The 20685-nt window shown below is 32.2% G+C and overlaps 3 protein-coding genes and 1 long non-coding RNA gene across 11 annotated transcripts; 3 read left to right on the forward strand and 1 right to left on the reverse strand.

Moving 5' to 3' along the window:
* Window positions 1-566: 566 nt before the first annotated feature.
* On the forward strand, window positions 567-5578 carry LOC136999954 (F-box only protein 21-like). Of its 2 annotated transcripts, XM_067355200.1 has the most exons (7): window positions 568-957; window positions 3835-3917; window positions 4029-4098; window positions 4251-4704; window positions 4815-4942; window positions 5022-5215; window positions 5387-5578. In XM_067355200.1, the coding sequence occupies exons 1-7, from the start codon at window positions 800-802 to the stop codon at window positions 5401-5403; spliced, it is 1104 nt and encodes a 367-aa protein (XP_067211301.1). In that variant the 5' UTR covers window positions 568-799; the 3' UTR covers window positions 5404-5578. The 2 variants fall into 2 exon arrangements, with proteins under 2 accessions (XP_067211300.1, XP_067211301.1); XM_067355199.1 differs by having other exon boundaries at window positions 567-957; window positions 3835-4098.
* Window positions 1207-2217, reverse strand: LOC136999955 (uncharacterized). Its single transcript, XR_010890269.1, has 2 exons — window positions 1543-2217; window positions 1207-1460 (listed from the first exon to the last, which is right to left on the reverse strand). It is a non-coding gene; the product is annotated as an uncharacterized lncRNA (long non-coding RNA).
* Window positions 5579-7801: 2223 nt separating the features above from the next.
* LOC137000065 (F-box only protein 21-like) lies at window positions 7802-14991 on the forward strand. Of its 3 annotated transcripts, none has more exons than XM_067355688.1 (7): window positions 7802-7961; window positions 10478-10729; window positions 10972-11235; window positions 11356-11779; window positions 11925-12052; window positions 14293-14470; window positions 14768-14991. In XM_067355688.1, the coding sequence occupies exons 2-7, from the start codon at window positions 10572-10574 to the stop codon at window positions 14870-14872; spliced, it is 1257 nt and encodes a 418-aa protein (XP_067211789.1). In that variant the 5' UTR covers window positions 7802-7961; window positions 10478-10571; the 3' UTR covers window positions 14873-14991. The 3 variants fall into 3 exon arrangements, with proteins under 3 accessions (XP_067211789.1, XP_067211787.1, XP_067211788.1); XM_067355686.1 differs by having other exon boundaries at window positions 10957-11235; window positions 14768-14988; XM_067355687.1 differs by lacking the exon at window positions 7802-7961 and adding an exon at window positions 8845-9094 and having other exon boundaries at window positions 10957-11235; window positions 14768-14988.
* Window positions 14992-16327: 1336 nt separating this feature from the next.
* On the forward strand, window positions 16328-19482 carry LOC105671002 (F-box only protein 21-like). Of its 5 annotated transcripts, none has more exons than XM_012364810.2 (7): window positions 16328-16484; window positions 17281-17532; window positions 17821-18069; window positions 18186-18615; window positions 18756-18883; window positions 18963-19043; window positions 19312-19482. In XM_012364810.2, exons 2-7 carry the CDS (start codon window positions 17375-17377, stop codon window positions 19313-19315), a joined length of 1050 nt encoding a protein of 349 aa, XP_012220233.1. In that variant the 5' UTR covers window positions 16328-16484; window positions 17281-17374; the 3' UTR covers window positions 19316-19482. The 5 variants fall into 5 exon arrangements, 3 of the variants coding, with proteins under 3 accessions (XP_012220233.1, XP_012220229.1, XP_012220231.1); XR_010890209.1 differs by having other exon boundaries at window positions 16329-16484; window positions 18310-18615; window positions 18963-19128; XR_010890210.1 differs by having other exon boundaries at window positions 16329-16484; window positions 17821-17897; window positions 18310-18615; window positions 18963-19128.
* Window positions 19483-20685: the final 1203 nt, after the last annotated feature.

Consider the following 20685-nt stretch of genomic DNA (forward strand, 5'->3'; position numbering starts at 1 on the left):
CAAAAAAGCAATTTTTTTTCTTACACTATAATCACTTTTTATTTTTTGAAAACCAAAAAACATTTCATTCCCTCTTGAACAACTCCATTCAGTAGAAGGAAATGTAATAAACTCCAAGTTGTCTTGCAAATATTTAAAATTATTGCGTCCATCATTTTTAGATTTCATCTTGTTTCTTTGTCTGAAATGCTAAAAAATAATAAAGTAATATAAATATTATTTTTCTACAACATTAATATTTTTACTTTAAAACTGACTTTTGTTTTTCTTTTTTAATACTACTTCTATACTATATCTATTATAAAGAAATACAATATTATATATTATTATATATTATTATTATATATTATTATATATTATATATTATTATTATATATTGTGCACCATAAAGCTACACTGAATTACACTATGAATACCGGCCATAGTGTAGTAATCAGAGTCCACTAACAGTCACGCGACGAGTTGGCGAGTCTCTCTTTTTAGGGTCTCTAGTCTCATCTGTCATTCACAATTTAAAGATGGCGACGAAATGTTGCAAGTTATTCCACTTGGCAAATCTCCTCCTTCACGGAACATTTTTCGTGATCACTTTCAATCTATGTAGTTAGGTCTCCTTACTCTTACTTCGTGGACGCGAGTCATGACGCGACGTGTGACGCGCTCAGTGGGAATTCAACCTAATACTTTACCCATTTTTTATTACAGTAAGAAATAAATTATACAAGTTTAATAACGAACATATTTGTCGTTATTGTCAACTCCACGTTCTATTTCTCGTACTTCATTGAACTTCTATGCAATGGCTACAATAATGGATTTGCCCCATGAGGTGATTAGTATCATCTTATGTGAAGAAAGCGTCAGCATTAAGGATATTGTGAGTTTCGCTCTCACATGCAAAGGGTTTAACAAGATAATCAATGACAATGTGCTTTGGCGAAAAAAATTTTATCAGAGGTATTTTTTCACATTTGTTTTTGTGTAAATTAATGTTATTTATTATATTCATGATGTAAATTTAGTGATAATTGAATTATCTGATTTCATTTGCCTTAAACAAATTTTTTAATTTTAAATTATTAAAAACAAGCTACAGAGCCAAAGCTAGATTTACGTGCTTAGTTTATTGACTTATCATAACAATTATAACAAATTATAAAGATCTAATTCTAAACGTTTCGACCATTCGGGTGTGATCATCTTCAGTAGTTATTCGTTAATTCTTACATTAAATATATAAAACATTGTTTAGGTCAATTCGGAACATATTACAATAAAAATCTTCTTACAATTCGTTACTTTTAAAAACGTTTAGATGGTAAACATTTCTTCAAAGTCATGCCCCTTCCAATAACAGCAATCCTTAAATTATTAGGAAGAAAACGATGTCGTGTTTTGCATTATTAATATACGCGATGTACTCTTAAGAACTTGAGACTTTGTGGTTGATTGCAATTATTCTAAAAAACAGTATGAACTAATGTCTACCTTTATCTTTGTATTGGTCATATTGTACTTGTTATTTATTAAAATAATTTTTACCTCAATGCATAGCAGTAACATCATGTTGTGTAGTTTTCGTGTATTTAACTTTCTTTTTTTATATATATTATTAAAAACTAAACTAAATTCAGTGTAACGAGTCAGTTTGCCTTGAATGATATTTGTTAGTCCGTATCGTCTGAGTGGACATGGCAAACTAGTTGAAGATATAATAGAGGATATAATATTCGTGTGTGAAGGAGAATCGTTGTGGGAGAGTGATCTTTAAACAGTAAACAAATTGAGAACTGGCAAATACAAGTTTGGCAGTAACTCGGTATCGCTCTGCTTATTGAGACTCGTTTTTTGCCGTTTTATGTGCAACATCTCGGAAATAAGCCTTTTACTATAAGATATTTCCTTGTCTAATATTTCCACGTTCTCCCAATCCATTTCATGGTTTTGTTCTAATCTATGACAGGAAATAACCGAAGGGGATCCCGTTCTTTTATTTATATCCGACTTGTGTTCTTTAATTCTAGTTTTTAATTTTCTCTTTGTTTGTCCCACATAACTAGTTTCACAATCATGACACGTTACCTTATATACTACATCGCATTGGCTCATGGATTCTATAATGTCTTTCCCTGTTTTTATAATTCTATTGAGTTTATTGTTACACGAAAAGACTAAATAATGATTGTATTTTTTCATGTTTCGTGTGAATTTATCAAATGTTTCTTTTATATAAGGGATCGTAAAAAAATCCCTTCTTTCATTGTTATTTTTGTTTCCATTACAAACATTATGTTAAATTTTTTAAGTCTTTCGTTAATACTATTAAAAATTAATTCCAATGGATAGCCGTTAATCAAAAGTAAGGAAATCATTTCCTCAATGTTCTTACACCAATATTGTGGGTGTGTTAACTTTAAAACTCTGTCCAGCAAGCCAATGATAACACCTTTTTTGTGTGCCATCGGATGATGCGAATAAAAACTTAAATATCTGCCCGAAAAAGTAGGTTTGTGGAACAAATCAAATTTAATTAAATTGTTTTCAGAAATTAGTTTGACATTAAGGAAATTGATATGATTATTTATTTCCTTTTCTAATGTGAATTGTAACCTGCTATGCATTGAGTTGAATGTCTCCAAAACTTCGTCTAAATGATTTTCTGGAGCCGTAAATAGTATGTCATCAACATATCTAAAATAAAACGGTAATTTGTAAGGTAGGCGTTCGATTGCTGAATTCTCCAAATCTTGTAACACAATTTCAGCTATTATGGGAGAGAGAGGAGAATTATTATTTCTTTGTAAATGAGTTGCTTGAACAATCTTCAATGTAAGTTCTAACAAATTGTTAATGTAGCAGATTATAATACATTTACATATATATACCAATATATATATATATATATATATATTTATACATAGCATATTTAATTCAATTAATATTAGAATTTAACACATTGGGGTGCCAAAAATTTGTTTGTAAATGACTTTATTAAAAATAAAATACGTTGAATTTAGAACCAAATTGATACCAATTAAAAATTCTTCTAGTGGTATGGAAATGTACCGTCTAATCCATTCCCATCTGTTTTTAATACTTTCTATTGCCTTTTCACAACAGGAATGTTCGTAAAAAGAGAAACAACACCCTGGTGAAAAAACATCTCATAATTTCCTAGAAAATTTTAAGAATTTTTCATAATTTTATTTTATAAAAAATTTTGAGAAAAAATTTCTTATTTATTCATATTTTTAAAATTTTATAAGTGGTTTTTATATTTATTATGTATGAAATGTAATAAATTCAATATTTGTAATTATTATATATTTTTTATAGAATTTTTAAATGTATATGTATGCGAGCATATGTTGTAATAAGGTACATTTTTCTGTATTCTATTTAACGGAATATTTCTAAAAAAATTTACGATTTATCAGCTTCCATATTTTGCCCTGCCTTTGAGTACATTTTATTTAACGGTACAAATTAACGCAAGTATATATTTCTATTCTATCTTTTTCATTGGATGTCAAACACAGAATAAAACATGTATTAACATGTATGTTAACGTGACATTCTATGTTCGATTTGTGCTAAAAATCGAACATAGAAGAATTGAGAATATTAGAGAATATTATTTACTAAATGAAATAAGTATTTAGGCTGAATATCAGCCAAATTGGAAGTGCTAGCTTTTCGGAAGTCCACCCAAATTTTTATTTCTGTTACAATAACTTCATTCAGCCTGTATAAATTTGGAAAATTATATAAAGAAACTGTAAGATATGTAAAATTGTATAACTTTGAAAAATGTATTTTTTGCTTCAATTTTAGATGGTCTCTTTTAAGAGAAGAATATGATGATGAACTACTGTACTACAAGAAAGATATTGATTTTCTAGAAGAAGTAAAAGCAGGTATAAAATCTAAGAATAAATTATGGCATTACTTGTCGCTGATGTCTAAGGAGCACTGTCATAAAGATGATTTATTTGATGTTAACTTAAAGAATTTGCATTCACTGTTAGATCCAGATAAAGGCGCATATTTTATGAATTATTATTTCTTTGTAAATGAGTTGCTTGAACAATCTTCAATGTAAGTTCTAACAAATTGTTAATGTAGCAGATTATAATACATTTACATATATATACCAATATATATATATATATATATATTTATACATAGCATATTTAATTCAATTAATATTAGAATTTAAATATTAAATATAAAATATGTTTTATATATAGGGAATCTGATATGAAATATCATGCAGACACGCTTCTTTTCTACCTGCACTTCTATGGTATAAAAAACAAGTGGCACAAATTCGTGAATTATTGTAAGGTAGAACGGATTTTAGAAAACACAGTCACTATTTTGGCACAATGCGATCAATCCCATCGATCTCAAGAATATATGTCTTACATGCATGTGAGAACGTCATTGGATAATATTGCGCAGCAGGTATTGGAGTATCTTAAAAACAAATATCCTGCGCATCCAATATTTTTAGTATCAGCCGAGCAGTTTTCCTTTTGGAAATACAACAATATTGATGACAATTATTGGAATGGGATAGAAGCAAGTCAAATTTTAGAGAGTTTATGTAAAGTTTTACAAAATAAATTAGGTTTTTATTTTAATTCTAAGAAATGTGAGGGGCCTGGGGAAAGTCTTACTTCACTACACTGCTTTATGCACGTAAGTTATAAATTATAATACATTATGAATACTTAATGTTATAAGCACAGTCCTATGTTTGTTATGTCTTAATATTAATATATTTGATTGCAATTTGTGATTTTAAACAGGATTTAGAAAATGAATGTAATACTGAAATATCTCTAGCAATAATTTTTCACTGTGTGGCGAGAAGACTTGGTGTGCGCTGCGATTTAGTATCTTTTCCATTCCGTTTCTTATGCTGGAGATCGAAATTGTAAGTATAATTTAACGTTAGCGTTTATTTTCATTCTTATCATACATATATAAGTATATACCTTTTTTATCAATTACAGTCGTACCACAAATCTTAAAGATGAAGAATGTTTTTATATTGACGTCTTGCACTTTAAATCCAGGCAGAGTATTAATGACGGTTCTATGATTATAAGTGCTACAAAAATGCATCCTATAAAATTAAAATTTTTGCGTGATGAGTTTCAGTTTGAGAAAAAGAGGAGATTTTGGTCAGGGTTGGTCAGGGTGTTTGGTAAGTAGTTATTTATATTTTATAACAATAAACTTAATAGACAATAATTAGTTGAAGATGCTAGCTAGTATATCCTGCATCAATATGGAACATGTTTCATTAGTAATAGGAAAAAGTAGTAAAATAAATTTACAATCTTAGCTTTGCTTATGTCATAATCTTTATTTCTAGATGACAGTTATGAGTAAGTATTGGAATGCTGAAGTAATAAAAATCAAAAGAATAAACAAGAATACATGTAAACTTATATTGGGGTCGGCATTGGAATTAAAGCGCCGAAAAGTACGAATGGAAGAGTATTTAATGACCTATGTGAACTTGGTACCCGACTTTTAATAAAGTTTTCAATATATAAAATGATAATACTATGTTTGTAATTGTTTGTAGTAAAAATATTTTTGTTTGTAGTTCAACCCATTAGCAAAAAAAAATGTTTATTGACAGTCACCCGACTTTAAGATAAAAAAAATCGTTAATATATCTTGATTCAGAATCGTTTGTAGTTGTTTATAGTGATTTTGCTTTCGTTTGTAGTTGCATCGGGTGTTTACGATAATTCAAGTTCGAGTTAGTTTCACTAAAACCGAAAAATGAGATATACATAACCATCTAGAACCTTTATGATTCATGACAACTCGACGCTGTCTTGTATTGCTTGAGTTAAATTCATTGAATTTGTTGAGTTTAATAAATATAATTATATACATATATATATAATTATATCTATTAAAGAGGTATACCAACACACACACATACAAACCAACATTATTTGTTTCTTTCATAGACTGATTTGCAGTTGACATTTTTTTATTACAATAAAATTTGCTCTATAAACTCAACAAATTCAATTAATTTAACTCAAGCAATACAAGACAGCGTCGAGTTGTCATAAATCATAAAGATTCTAGATGGTTATGTCTATTTCATTTTTCGGTCCTAGTGAAACTAACTCGAACTTGAATTATCGTAAACACCCTCAAGCAATACAAGACAGCGTCGAGTTGTCATAAATCATAAAGGTTCTAGATGGTTATGTCTATCTCATTTTTCGGTCCTAGTGAAACTAACTCGAACTTGAATTATCGTAAACACCCATCGTTACTTAAAATCATTTCAGCTATTTTACTGGCTTTACTGCTGGGAGAAACGAAACGCAGCACCAGTAAGGCCGGCGTCACATAGAACCCGTAATCCGTAATCCGCACCGAAAGTCCGCAAAAGTTACTAGGGATTGCGTCCGTAACGTTACGTGTGTTTTATCTCCTTGTGTCCCATGGAGCCGTAATTCCATGAAATTTCCGTAAAAGTTACTAAAAGTTACTAGTTATTACTAGTAATGCTTTTTTTAATTTTATTTATTTAACTAAATTTGACGATTTAATTAAAATTTTTGTTAAAATTATAATATATTCTGTAGTTTTCTTATGAATAAAATACAAATAAACAATTATAATTTGTTAAATAAAAAATAGTAATACCGTTACGTGTGTATTTACGGCTCCATGGGACACAAGGAGAAAAAACATACGTAACGTTACGGACGCAATCCCTAGTAACTTTTGCGGACTTCCGGTGCGGATTACGGATTACGGGTTCTATGTGACGCCAGCCTAAATTTTACTGCTGCCAACTGACCTATTTTCACTGGTCGTAACCAAACCTATTTTCAAACACAATGTAGATATGTAGTCTATAAAAACTGTAAAATTATTTGCGTAGTTATATACTAATTATATAACAATAATATTAGTAGTTTTATACTAATTATCATAAAATTTATTAAATTGTAAAGTTATAAATAGTAATATGTTTTATTTGAAAGACTGGAAAGTCATTAAACGATCGAAGCATTGCACAAGAACATGAATATTGTGGGTTGTGACGATTGTGACCAAGAAGTCATATCACCAGGGGGTTGCTTTTGTATCATGCAATGTAGTGAAAATTACAAAAGTGAGCAAATGTGTGGATCAGTAAGATCATAGATACTTTAATAAATTTTTAGAATAAGAAAAAAATAAAGAGTAAGTTGAACCGAAATTAAAGTTAATCTACATTGGAGGAAATGAGCATTATCAATAGGTCTGTTCTTTATAGCTGAACTAGCTGCACTAGTTCAGAGTTTATCTTTTTCCCTCCATATTGGAAGAAAAAAGATAAACTCTGAACTAGTGCAGCCAGTTCAGCTATAAAGAACAGACCTAATGCAAGCGTCACTTTCGCGCGCAGCGACTACTTGGGGTGAGTTCCACTTGGCGATGGCAATGCTCCTAGAATCATTTTATCCTCGTTTAACTTTCGATGAAAAACAAGGATAAAATGATTCTAGAAGCGTTGTGATCGCCAAATGGAACTCACCCTTGATCAGCAATTGGCTATCTAGCTCGATACTAGCGCTAACGCAGGTGCTAGCGTGTATTAAGTTAAGCGAAACGTTCGGATTGGCTGATAGCGTTTTCGAATAAACGGGGTTTGAACGATCTAGGGTTGATCAATCACTATTTTACTATAAATGCAAGTCTTTCATTGGTGGAGAGGTTGCAATGACGTCATTAACCAATCTTGGGTCGTTCAAATCCTGTATAATCGAAAACGCTATGAGTATGAGATGATGAGCTTCGATGCGTTGAGCGGGTGCATTCCGTCGGCAAGCGTGCATGCAACTGCATGTATACGCGTAACGGACCAGTTCCAGCGTGTGCACGTGTGCTTCGATCGTGGATCTGATTGTTTGAAACAATAAGCAGTAAGTTCATTAAATGTTTTTAATATTTTTTAATAATAATTAATACTTTTATAACGCGGTTATAAACGGATCAAATCAATTTTATAGAAGTTAGATCTTTTATATTTAATGTCCAATTATATCAGGAACCGATAAGTAGACGCAGGTGGAGAAATAAGGGAAGACATACACATAACGTTAGTCGTATAACGTGATATTTTAGATTGGAGTGTACTGGGGCATGCGACGCGAACGATCTTATGTATCATATACCAAGTCTACAATTTACAAAAGTACAATGCGTTATACATATTCGTCTGCGTATATGAATTGTACGTTGTACTGTTGTAAAATAGAGACCGTATACCATATAATACACAGCACGTGTGTTGGCTTCCCTCATTTTTCCACCTGTGCTACTTAACCATTCGGTTCCTGACGTAATCGGGTATTAATATAAGAGATCTGGCTTCTATAAAATTGCCAATACTCTTAGAACCATTCTACAATGCATCGCAAATGCCTTGTATTATCAGAAATAACCAGAAATAGCACTTTTTAATTAGTAATTGCCATCCTTTGCGATGGGACATTTGCGACGCATTCTAGAATGATCCTTAGGGATTAAGGGATTAATCTCATTACTAGAAATTTCCCATTACAGTCAGTAATAATAATAATAATAATAATATAACGGGGGGGTGGGGGGGCGTTTCTCTTTCGAATCACCGCCTGCAACACCCAGACATTGGGCGGTATTCATAGTCCGTTCTTATATTCAAAATTGTCTTAAGCACGGACTTATATTCGCTCTCTTCGTCACACATAGATTGTGTCTGACAAAGAGAGCGAATATAAGTTCGTGCTTAAGACGATCTTGAATATAAGAACGGACTATGAATACCGGCCATTGTCCATTGCATGGTGGAAAGAAACAAGGTGAGTTATTCTCGTGGTTGCGCAGTAGTCTAAAGGTAGTGGGGAGCGGACAGCCAATCATAGGGGGCCCATTTCATGAAAATTCAGTATGGCTGATGGCTGATGACATGCTTTATTAACGTATATAAAGTGTATACTGTGTTCCTCTTAAAAAAATATATAGTGTTCGTGCAGAGAGTTTTCTTAAATTTGGAAAAGACCGATGTGACCGTCGTGTAAGTAATAAATGAATATATAATATGAAGATTTGTTTAGAGTTTGGTGTAATATGTAATATTATGTGACTTTATCTTTGTAGACAGTATGCCGACCTGTTGCATTAAAAATTGTAATAGTCGCAGTATTTATTTATTTACAATACTGTTTTGATTTTTTAATCAACTGTGAACGTTTGAATTTTGCGCGCATAAAATGGGTCCCCTGTGATTGGTTGACAAGCAAGTCCCCCAACTCTTTGCCGCCATTATGCGCAATAACTCACCTTGTTTCTTTCCACCATGGTCCATTGTGCCTCCCCTCATAAACTTACTCATGAGAGACCTGTTTTTCTCCAAAAGAGAATCAGATTTCTCACCGGCAGCTTCCTGATCTGCTCGGGCCCAAGTAGTGCTGAGCCCAGCATCTTATGTCTCAACCCTGCCTGTGCAGGACAGTCGCTGAGCACATGAAGGCTTGTTTCCTCGTCGTCTCCACATGCCCTACACTTGGATGTATCGCTATGCCCAAGCTTGTACATGTGGTAGTTTAAGGTGCCATGACTCGTCAGTACGTGTGCCGCTGTCCTGGCATCTCTCCTACTCAAAGCCCTTATGCTCCAAGCCAGCTCCCTATTAGGAGCTCTTTATCTCCCATCAGAGCTCTAGCCTGTCTGCATTTGGACTCAGATTCCACTCTTCAGTGTCTTAGATGTTCTCTGCGGAGCCATTCTTTGATCCTCCCCCTTCCTAAACAAAAGGGGATTCCCAGAGCCGGCCCCGGTCCTACCATCGTTAATTCTGAACCCGCTTTTGCCAGCTGGTCCGCACATTCATTACCCTGGATGCCCGAGTGACCCGGCACCCAGGTAACGGTGACTTCTCTCTCTCTCGCCAGTTCGTTCAGAACGCACCTGCACTCCCGAATCAACCGCGACGTTATTGTCGGAGCCCCCAGCGCCTTAATGGCTGCCTGGCTGTCCGTACAAATCCTGATGTGCCCCCCCGCCTCTACCCTACTCCGCACGGTCTAAGCACAGCTTAGGATAGCCACAATCTCCGCTTGGAATACCGTGGCATAACTGTCGAGAGAAATGCACTCCTTCCATCCCTCTCGACTGCCAAAGAAGCCGGCCCCGGAGCCCGTGTCCGTCTTGGAGCCGTCTGTATACCAGACATCTCCTCCACACAGCCCCTAAGTTTCCACCTTCCTTTTCCCACTCCTCCGGCCTCGGTATATGCACTTTAAGCGCCTATCAGAAACCCGAATAATAGGTATTCTGTCCTGTCGCATCTCGAATATCATATCCAGCAAAATGTCTTCCGGCAGCCTTGTATGCCGGGCTCCCTTCTTCCATTTTAGTTCGCTACAGTCAGTAATACTTTACCCATTTTTTATTACAGTAAGAAATAAATTATACAAGTTTAATAACGAACATATTTGCCGTTATTGTGAACTCCACGTTCTATCTCTCGTACTTCATCGAACTTCTATGCAATGGCTACAATAATGGATTTGCCCTATGGGGTGATTAGTATCATCTTATGTGATGAGAGCATCAGCATTATGGACACTCTGAATTTCGCTCTCACATGCAAGGGGTTTAACAAGATAATCAATGACAATGTGCTTTGGCGAATAAAATTTTATCAGAGGTATTTTTTCACATTTGTTCTTGTCAAAACTAGTGTTGTTCATTATTTCATGATGTAAATTTAGTGATAAGTGAATTATCTTATTTCATTTGCCTTGAACAATTGTTTTTTAATTTATTTAAAATTTGACATATATAGTAACTTTGTTTTAAAATTTTCATTTCTGTTACAATAACTTCATCTAGGTTGTATAATTTTGAAAAATGTATTTTTTGTTTTCATTTCAGAATGCTATTTTTCAGAAAAGATATTGAAAAATGTTTTGGCATAGAAGATATAGATTTTCTAAAACAATTAAGAGCAATAAGTATAAATTCTAAGAAAGAATTAGAGCATTACGTATCACTGGTATACAAGAAGCAATATTACAAAAAAGCAATACATCATAATTTATTTGATGATTTAATGTGTTTTCAAATAGTTATGCATTCAAATCATACCGCATCTTTTATAAATTATTATTTCTCTATATATGAGCTAATAAAGTTGCTTGTACAACATTCAATGTAAGTTTTTGAAAAATTGTTAATATAGCAGATTATAATATATTTATATACAATATAGCATATTTAATTCAATAAATATTAGAATTTAAATATTAAATATAATATATGTTTCATGTATAGGGAATACAATATAAGACAAGGACAGAATCTTCTTTCATACCTGCAGTTTTATCGTTTAAGGAGTGTGTGGGACAAATTCATGAATTATCCTAAACAACAACAAATTTTAGAAGACGCAGCCGTTATTTTAGTACATCTCTATCAACCTCTAAATTTTTTGTCTAGCAGGAGTGTGAGAAGGTCATTGGATAACATTGCACAACATGTATTGGAATATCTTAAAAACGAATGTCCTACACATTCAATATTCTCAATATCAGCCGAGCAGTTTTCGTTTTGGAAATACAATAATATCGATGACAATCATTGGAATAATACAGAAGCAAGACAGATTTTAGAGAGTCTATGTAAAGTTTTACACAATAAATTAGGTTTTCGGGAAAACTCAATTTTGAGAAAGTTTGAGAAATGTTGGGGGCCTGAGGTAAGATTTATTCCAGAATATTCCTTTATTATAGATTACATAAATTATAAATTATAATACATTATGAATAATGCTATAAGCACAGTTCTATACTTGTTATGTCTTAATATTAATATATTTTTTTGTAATTTCTGATTTTAAACAGATTTTAAAAAATGAATTTCGTATTGGACTACCCCTGGGAATAATATATCACGGTGTGGCGAGGAGACTTGGTGTACGCTGCGATTTAGTACATTCTCCATTCCATTTCTTATGTTGGAAACTGAAATAGTAAGTATAATTTTAACACTAGCCTAATCTTTCATATCGTATATGTGTAGATACGTATATATATATATATATATATATACACAAGTTGTCCGATAATTGCTGAATCACCTTTCGGGTGCAGGTAGAGCGGGTTAAATCGAGTAGAAAAGTCCTCTACCGTTTTGCGATTTTCGCAATAATTAATGAGAAATTAATTAAAGAAGATTGGCTAATTTGCGCGAATCTAAGCGCGCGGTGAGAAGAGAGAGCCCACTGTTGCGTGGTCGCTAGGATCTAGCTTTTCGCACCGCTCGTATGTTGCCGTTGACCAGTGATGCAAACTCGAGCCGGCCAGCACCAGGGCTCCGTGCGCACACGTACGTGTGACGTAGCGATTCTCGCTTGCGTGCATGCTTCCCCTACCACGGAGCCCTGGTGCTGGCCGGCTCGAGTTTGCATCACTGCCGTTGACATTTGTGAAACGCTCCTCCCAACGCTTCATTGCGCGCCTAGTAACAAAATAACAGTGGGCTGTACCGCCACGGGTCTCTTCTCGCCGCGCGCTTAAACCATATATATGATACTCCTATATTGCTAACATAGGGCGGTATTCATAGTCCGTTCTTATATTCAAAATCGTCTTAAGCACGGACTTATATTCGCTCTCTTCGTCACACATAGATTGTGTCTGACGAAGAGAGCGAATATAAGTTTATACTTAAGACGATCTTGAATATAAGAACGGACTATGAATACCGGCCATAGCATCTTTTCCGTAAGTGGAACGTGTCGCAAAAAAGAGAGACAGAAGAACATGAAAATTGGTACTTTGATCATTGTGCGCATGCATGGTAGGTGGCGGGTTTTTCAAATACCTTTCATACGTTAAAAATAACACTTTATATTTATTATGAGAAAAATCTGTAAAAATATTTACAATCATGTGTAAAATATTTATTTATATATATATATAGGTACATCTAATGTGTTATTGTATACATATATATATTATTACAAAATTAAAATAATTCAATTTATTTTAATTTATTAGACAAATATAAAGTAATAATAATATTTTTTAAAATTTAAAACAATATTAAAATACTATTAAAATAATATTTTTTTAAATTCTTTATAGGTTATGAAATAATAAGAATGATAATAATAATCATATTTTTTTTTATTACAATTTTTTAAACAATATTATAATTTATTAAACTTACTTCGTAAATATTGATCTTTTTCTGACATTTGTTTTGATTCATGAAATAATCTAACGTTAATGTATAAATCAATTACATATTTGCATAATTGCACTCTGTGATTATCAAATATGTCTTGTGTCATGACATGATTATTCATAATATCATTGTCGAATGGTATCCCAATATGATTAAAACTTTTAATTTAATCATTTATGTGTTTTCCTATTGGCTGAGATAAAAATTACACGCATGCGCTTATGGAGGTAAGTACCCATTAGAAAAAGAGGTAAAACATATGTCTGCGCCGTGGTTATGGAACCACTGTTCTCGCTCTGTTAGCAATGGGCTTGTTCGTTTTAGCTACACTGGGGCTGTTCTGGGTCTGCTCTACACAGGATAATACAGGACAGATAAATAGTTTGTCCTGTATTATCTTGTTTAGAGCAGACCCAGAGCTGCCCCAGTGCAGCTAAAACGAACAAGCCCAATATAGAAGTATTACATATATGGCTTAAACCAGTGTTGCGATATAGGACCGGTTGTATGCGCATGTGCGGTGATGGAGATCCAGTGCCGTTATATGTGTGTGTTGACCGTATGGCGAGACGTTTTGACATGAAAAGGTTAGGTGACTACAAATAAGGTAAGATTTATTTATTTACAAGCATGGAATCTACGGAGCCAGCAGCTAAAAATCAAGAAGTAGAAAATTTCAATCAATTTCAAAAAATTTTGAAATATTTTTAATGTAGCGGGGTAACGGTGCCTTGTTTAACTTGTATGAGACACTGTACTGACGCCGTATTGCCGCACATGCGCATACAACCGGTCCCATATCGCAACACTGGCTTAAACTCGCGAAAATTGGTAGATATTTTTTAATTAATTCCTTATTAATTATTGTGAAAATCGCAAAATGGTAGAGGACTCTTCTACTCGATTTAACCCGTTCTACCTACACCCGAGAGGTGATTCAGCAATTACCGGACACCCTGTATATTCTTTTTTTGTGTGTTACGCGCGCGCGTGTGTGCGTGTCCTTTTTATCACTTGCAGTTCCAACGCAAATCTTAAAGATGAAGAACATTTTTATATTGACGTGCTACACTGTGATTCCTTTCCGAATAAATACTGTAAGATTGAGGATTCTATTATTGATCTTACAAAAATGGAGCCAAAAGTATTGAAATTATTGCATGATGACTTTAAATATCAGAGGATACATTTTTTAGAGGTAAATGTTATTTAAATTTTATAACTATAAACTTAATAGATAACAATTAGTAGGAGATGCTAGCTAATATGTGCTACATCAGTACATGGAACATGTTTCATTAGTAATAGAAAAAAGTAGTATAATAAATTTGCAATCTTAGCTTTGCTTATGTCATAATCTTTATTTCTGAATGATGGTAAGAAAGAGTAATTATTTTAATGTATCCGTGAGAAGGGATACTAAAGCAATAAAAACCGAAAGTACAAATAAGAATGAATGTAAAATTGTAACGCAATGATCGTTTCTGGATTTAAGGTGCCTGAAAAATTTGAAGGAAACGCATTTAATGACGCAGATGTCGCAGATGACATAAATGTATCAAACTACATCAAACGAATTTATCCAATTGCAGAGTTATAAATATGTGTAAATAAATGTAAATGTGTGTATAACATACACACGTAAATTTATAAATAAATGGAATAAAATGTAAATAAACAATTTTTTTTATTCTTCAAAAATTTTCTTATTTTTTTATAACATTATTTTCTTATACTATGCGGCAAAAAATTTGTCAGAATGAATAGTGTAGCGTTTTCGATTGAAGCGTGTTCGATCCCAGACCCAATATTCATTTCATTGTCTCCGTCAATAAAATACTTGAATTCATATAGCGTTTTTGATTGAACGGATTTTGGTCGACCCAAGGTTGATTAATCACTATTTTACTAAGAATTTAAGTCTTTTATTGGTAAAGGCAATGAAATGACGTCATTAATCAATCGAAAATCTGATCAATCAAAAACGCTAATAGTAAAATAGTGACTAATAGCGTTTTCGATTATACAGGATTTAAACGACCCAAGATTGGTTAATGACGTCATTGCAACCTCTCCACCAATGAAAGACTTGCATTTATAGTAAAATAGTGATTGATCAACCCTAGATCGTTCAAACCCCGTTTATTCGAAAACGCTATAATTGATTCAAGATGGATCAAAGACGCTTCATTCGAAAACGCTGTTAGTATGACGTTTATATAAAATTTAAAAAAATCCAAATTTCTATTGCATAAACATGTGTGTGTGCGTTTGTGTATATATCTTTTTATACCAAAGTAACTTGTATCTTTAATAAATTTAAACATTTTAATAAACTTGTATCTTTAATAAATAAATATACATTTTATGCATTGAATTAGTCCACTTTTAATTATGTAAAATGCCACAAATGTTCAAATTACAATTATTTTTATGCAATTTGTAAAGTAACATATGCAGTTTATTATAAAACATTAAACGTAACGTAAAAGGATCATTTTAAATATTCAATGTACATCAATAAAAACATACTTCTAAGTTTATTTATTCAACAGTTATAATACACGAAGATGTTTAAATACAATGTAGATGTGTAGTCTATAAAAACTGTAAAATTATTTGCGTGGTTATTTTACACTAATTATTATAAAATTTATTAAATTGTAAAATTATAAATAGTAATATGTTTTATTTGAAAGACTGGAAAGTTATTAAACGATCGAAGCATTGCACAAGAACATGAATATTGTGGGTTGTGACGATTGTGATCAAGAAGTCATATCACCAGGAGGTCGCTTCTCTATCATGCAATGTAGTGAAAATTACAAAAGTGAGCAAATGTGTGGATCATAGATACTTTAATAAATTTTTAGAATAAGAAAAAAATAAAGAGTAAGTTGAACCGAAATTAAAGTTAATCTACATTGGAGGAAATGAGCATTATCAATGCAAGCGTCACTTTCGCGCGCAGCGACTACTTGATCAGCAATTGGCTATCTAGCTCGATACTAGCGCTAACGCAGGTGCTAGCGTGTATTAAGTTAAGCGAAACGTTCGGATTGGCTGAGTATGAGATGATGAGCTTCGATGCGTTGAGCGGGTGCATTCCGTCGGCAAGCGTGCGTGCAACTGCATGTATACGCGTAACGGACCAGTTCCAGCGTGTGCACGTGTGCTTCGATCGTGGATCTGATTGTTTGAAACAATAAGCAGTAAGTTCATTAAATGTTTTTAATATTTTTTAATAATAATTAATACTTCTATAACGCGGTTATAAACAAATCAAATCAATTTTATAGAAGTTAGATTTTTTATATTTAATGTCCAATTATATTAGGAACCGATAAGTAGACGCAGGTGGAGAAATAAGGGAAGACATACACATAACGTTAATCGTATAACGTGATATTTTAGATTGGAGTGTACTGGGGCATGCGACGCGAACGATCTTATGTATCATATACCAAGTCTACAATTTACAAAAGTACAATGCGTTATACATATTCATCTGCGTATATGAATTGTACGTTGTACTGTTGTAAAATATAGACTGTATATAATACACAGCACGTGTGTTGGCTTCCCTCACCTTTTTCCACCTGTGCTACTTAACCATTCGGTTCCTGACGTAATCGGGTATTAAGGGTGCGTTCCACTTAACGCCCGCAACGCTCCTAGAATCATTTTATCCTCGTTTAACTTTCGATGAAAAACAAGGATAAAATGATCCTAGGAGCGTTGCGGGCGTTAAGTGGAACGCACCCTAACTGTAAGAGATCTGGCTTCTATAAAATTGCCAATACTCTTAGAACCATTCTACAATGCATCGCAAATGTCCTGTATTATCAGAAATAACCAGAAATAGCACTTTTCAATTAGTAATTGCCATCCTTTGCGATGGGACATTTGCGACGCATTCTAGAATGATCCTTAGGGATTAAGGGATTAATCTCATTACTAGAAATTTCCCATTACAGTCAGTAATACTTTACCCATTTTTTATTACAGTAAGAAATAAATTATACAAGTTTAATAACGAACATATTTGCCGTTATTGTCAACTCCACGTTCTATCTCTCGTACTTCATTGAACTTCTATGCAATGGCTACAATAATGGATTTGCCCCATGAGGTGATTAGTATCATCTTATGTAAAGAAAGCGTCAGCATTAAGGATATTGTGAGTTTCGCTCTCACATGCAAGGAGTTTAACGAGATAATCAATGACAATGTGCTTTGGCGAAAGAAATTTTATCAGAGGTATTTTTTCACATTTATTTTTGTGTTAATTAGTATTATTTATTATATTCATGATGTAAATTTAGTGATAATCGAATTATCTTATTTTATTTATCGTAAACAAATTTTTTTATTTTATTTAAAATATGACATATATAGTAACTTTGTTTTAAAATTTTTATTTCTATTACAATGACTTCATCCAGCCTGTATAAATTTGAAAAATTATATAAAAGAATTATGTAAAGAAACTGTAAGATATGTAAAATTGTATAACATTGAAAAATGTATTTTTTATTTTAAATTTAGATGGCCTCTTCTAAGGGAAGAATATGATGAACTACTGTGGAAGGAAAATATTGATTTTCGAGAACAAGTAAAAGCAGGTATAAAATCTAAGAAACAATTATGGAATTTTATGTCGCCGATGCACAAACATGGTGTATGTCATATTGACTTAGAGGATTTGCATTCACTGTTTGATCCAGACAAAGACGCATATTTTCTGAATTATTATTTCTTTGTAAATGAGCTAATATTGCTTTTACTACCTTCAATGTAAGTTTTAACAAATTGTTAATGTAGCAGATTATAATACATTAACATATATATATAGCATATTTAATTCAATTAATATTAGAATTTATATATTAAATATAAAATATGTTTTATAGAAAAAATATGTCTTGTAAACTTGATATTAGACAAACATATTATTTGGTGCTTTTTTTCTGCTTGCACCGTTATCATTTAAAAAAGAAGTGGTACAAATTTATAAATTATCCTGAGAAACGACAGATTTTAGAAGAAGCAGCTACCATTTTGGTACAGTGGTATTATCCTCTAAACCATGTGTCTTACATGTCTGTGAGAACGTCACTGGATAATATTGCGCAGAAGGTATTGGAGTACCTTATAAACCATTATCCTGCGCATCCAATATTCTCAATATCCGCTGAGCAGTTTTCCTTTTGGAAATACAATAATATTGATGACAATCATTGGCATGGGCTAGAAGCAAGACAGATTTTAGAGAGTCTATGTAAAGTTTTACATAATACATCAGGTTTTTTTGGAAATTTTTGGAAATGTTTGGGGTTTCAGGCAAGATTTATTCCAGAATACTCTTTTATAGATTACATAAGTTATAAATTATAATACATTATGAATACTTAATGCTATAGGTATAGTCCTATGTTTGTTATGTCGTAATATATTTTGTTGTAATTTGTGATTTTAAACAGGTTTTAAAAGATAAATTTTGTAATTGGCTACCTCTGGGAATAATATATATCAGTGTGGCGAGGAGACTTGGTATGTGCTGCGATTTAGTATCTTCTCCATTTCATTTCTTATTCTGGAGACGGAAATTGTAAGTATAATTTTATCGCTGGCCTAAATTTTCATTCTTATCGTATATATATATATCTTTTTTTTTTCATCTCTTACAGTAATACCGCAAATTTTCGAGATTCAGTATATTTTCATTTTGACGACCTACGCTGTGATTCCTCTCTGACTCCAGGCTGTAGGTATGATGATTCTGTAATTAATCTTACAATAGTGAAGCCTACAATATTGAGTATATTGCGTAATGAGTTTGATGATCATAAAAAGGTGCGTTTTTGTTTTATTGGTTTTTTAAATCCTTTTAGAGCAGACTTATTAGATAACAATTAGTTGGAGATGCTAGCTAATATGTGCCACATCAATATGGAACATTTTTTATTAGTAATAGAAAAAAGTAGTAAAATAAATTTGCAATTTTAGCTTTGTTTATGTCATAATTTTTATTTCTAGATGATGGCACAAATAAATAATTATTTTGATGTATTTGTGAGTACTGACACTGAAGCAATAAAAACCGAAAGTACAGACAGGAATGAGTAGTGATAAATATGTGTAAGTAAATGTGTGTATAACATACACACGTAAATTTATAAATAAATGGAATAAAATGTAAATAAACAATTTTTTTTATTTTCCAAAAATTTTCTTATTTTTTTATAACATTATTTTCTTATATTATACGGCAAAAAATTTGTCAGAATGAATATTGTAGCGTTTTCGATTGAAAAGTATTCGATCCCAGACCCAATATTCATTGCATTGTCTCCGCCAATAAAATACTTGAATTTATATAGCGTTTTTGATTGAACGGATTTTGGTCGACTCCGAAGATTGATTAATCACTATTTTACTATGAATTTAAGGGCGGTATTCATAGTCCCTTCTTATATTCAAAATCGTCTTAAGCACGGACTTATATTCGCTCTCTTCGTCAAACATAGATTGTGTCTGACGAAGAGAGCGAATATAAGTTCGTGCTTAAGACGATCTTGAATATAAGAACGGACTATGAATACCGGCCTAAGTCTTTTATTGCTGAAGATGATGTAATGACGTCAATAATCAGTCTTGGGTAAATCGAAAATGCTGATAGTAAAATAGTGATTAATTGATCTTGGATGGATCAAATACGCTTCATTCGAAAATGCTATTAGTATGATATTCATATAAAATTTTTAAAAATCCAAATTTCTATTGCATAAACATGTGTGTGTGCGTTTGTATATATATCTTTTTGTACCAAAGTAACTTGTATCTTTAATAAATTTAAACATTTTAATAAACTTGTATCTTTAATAAATAAATATACATTTTATGCATTGAATTAGTCCACTTTTAATTATGTAAAATGCCACAAATGTTCAAATTACAATTATTTATATTCAATTTGCAGAGTAACATGCAGTTTATTATAAAACATTAAACGTAAAGTAAAAGGATCTTTTTAAATATTCAGTGTTAATCATCAAAAATATAATTCTAAATTTGTTTATTAAGCAGTTATAATACATGAAGATATTTAAATACAATGTAGATGTGTAGTCTATAAACATTGTAAAATTATTTTATATTAATTATAAAATTTATTAAATTGTAAAATTATAAATTGTAATTTGTTTCATTGGAAAAGTCTGGGAAGTCATTAAACAATCGAAGCGTTGAACAAGAACATGAAGATTGTGACCATAAAGTCGTAATTCCTTCTTGAAAACGGAAGTAACATCTAAAGCGCCTGTGTACTGTGTATGTTTTCCAGCAAAGGACACAAGTTGACACAAATTGACACAAGTATCACTCTGTCTTTGTTCGATATTCAATGAGCAA

Source organism: Linepithema humile, chromosome 5, assembly GCF_040581485.1.
Source record: "Linepithema humile isolate Giens D197 chromosome 5, Lhum_UNIL_v1.0, whole genome shotgun sequence".
NCBI classification, from domain to species: Eukaryota; Metazoa; Arthropoda; class Insecta; order Hymenoptera; family Formicidae; genus Linepithema; species Linepithema humile.

Coding starts and splice junctions, on each gene's coding strand:
- LOC105671002 (XM_012364806.2), top strand. CDS start 17,375: ATGGCTACAATAATGGATTTGCCCCATGAGGTGATTAGTATCATCTTA. Junction 17,533..17,820: donor CGAAAGAAATTTTATCAGAG/GTATTTTTTCAC, acceptor TTTTAAATTTAG/ATGGCCTCTTCTAAGGGAAG. Junction 18,616..18,755: donor GGAAATGTTTGGGGTTTCAG/GCAAGATTTATT, acceptor GATTTTAAACAG/GTTTTAAAAGATAAATTTTG.
- LOC136999954 (XM_067355199.1), top strand. CDS start 800: ATGGCTACAATAATGGATTTGCCCCATGAGGTGATTAGTATCATCTTA. Junction 958..3,834: donor CGAAAAAAATTTTATCAGAG/GTATTTTTTCAC, acceptor CTTCAATTTTAG/ATGGTCTCTTTTAAGAGAAG. Junction 4,705..4,814: donor CACTACACTGCTTTATGCAC/GTAAGTTATAAA, acceptor GATTTTAAACAG/GATTTAGAAAATGAATGTAA.
- LOC137000065 (XM_067355686.1), top strand. CDS start 10,572: ATGGCTACAATAATGGATTTGCCCTATGGGGTGATTAGTATCATCTTA. Junction 10,730..10,956: donor CGAATAAAATTTTATCAGAG/GTATTTTTTCAC, acceptor TTTTCATTTCAG/AATGCTATTTTTCAGAAAAG. Junction 14,471..14,767: donor AGAGGATACATTTTTTAGAG/GTAAATGTTATT, acceptor TCTGGATTTAAG/GTGCCTGAAAAATTTGAAGG.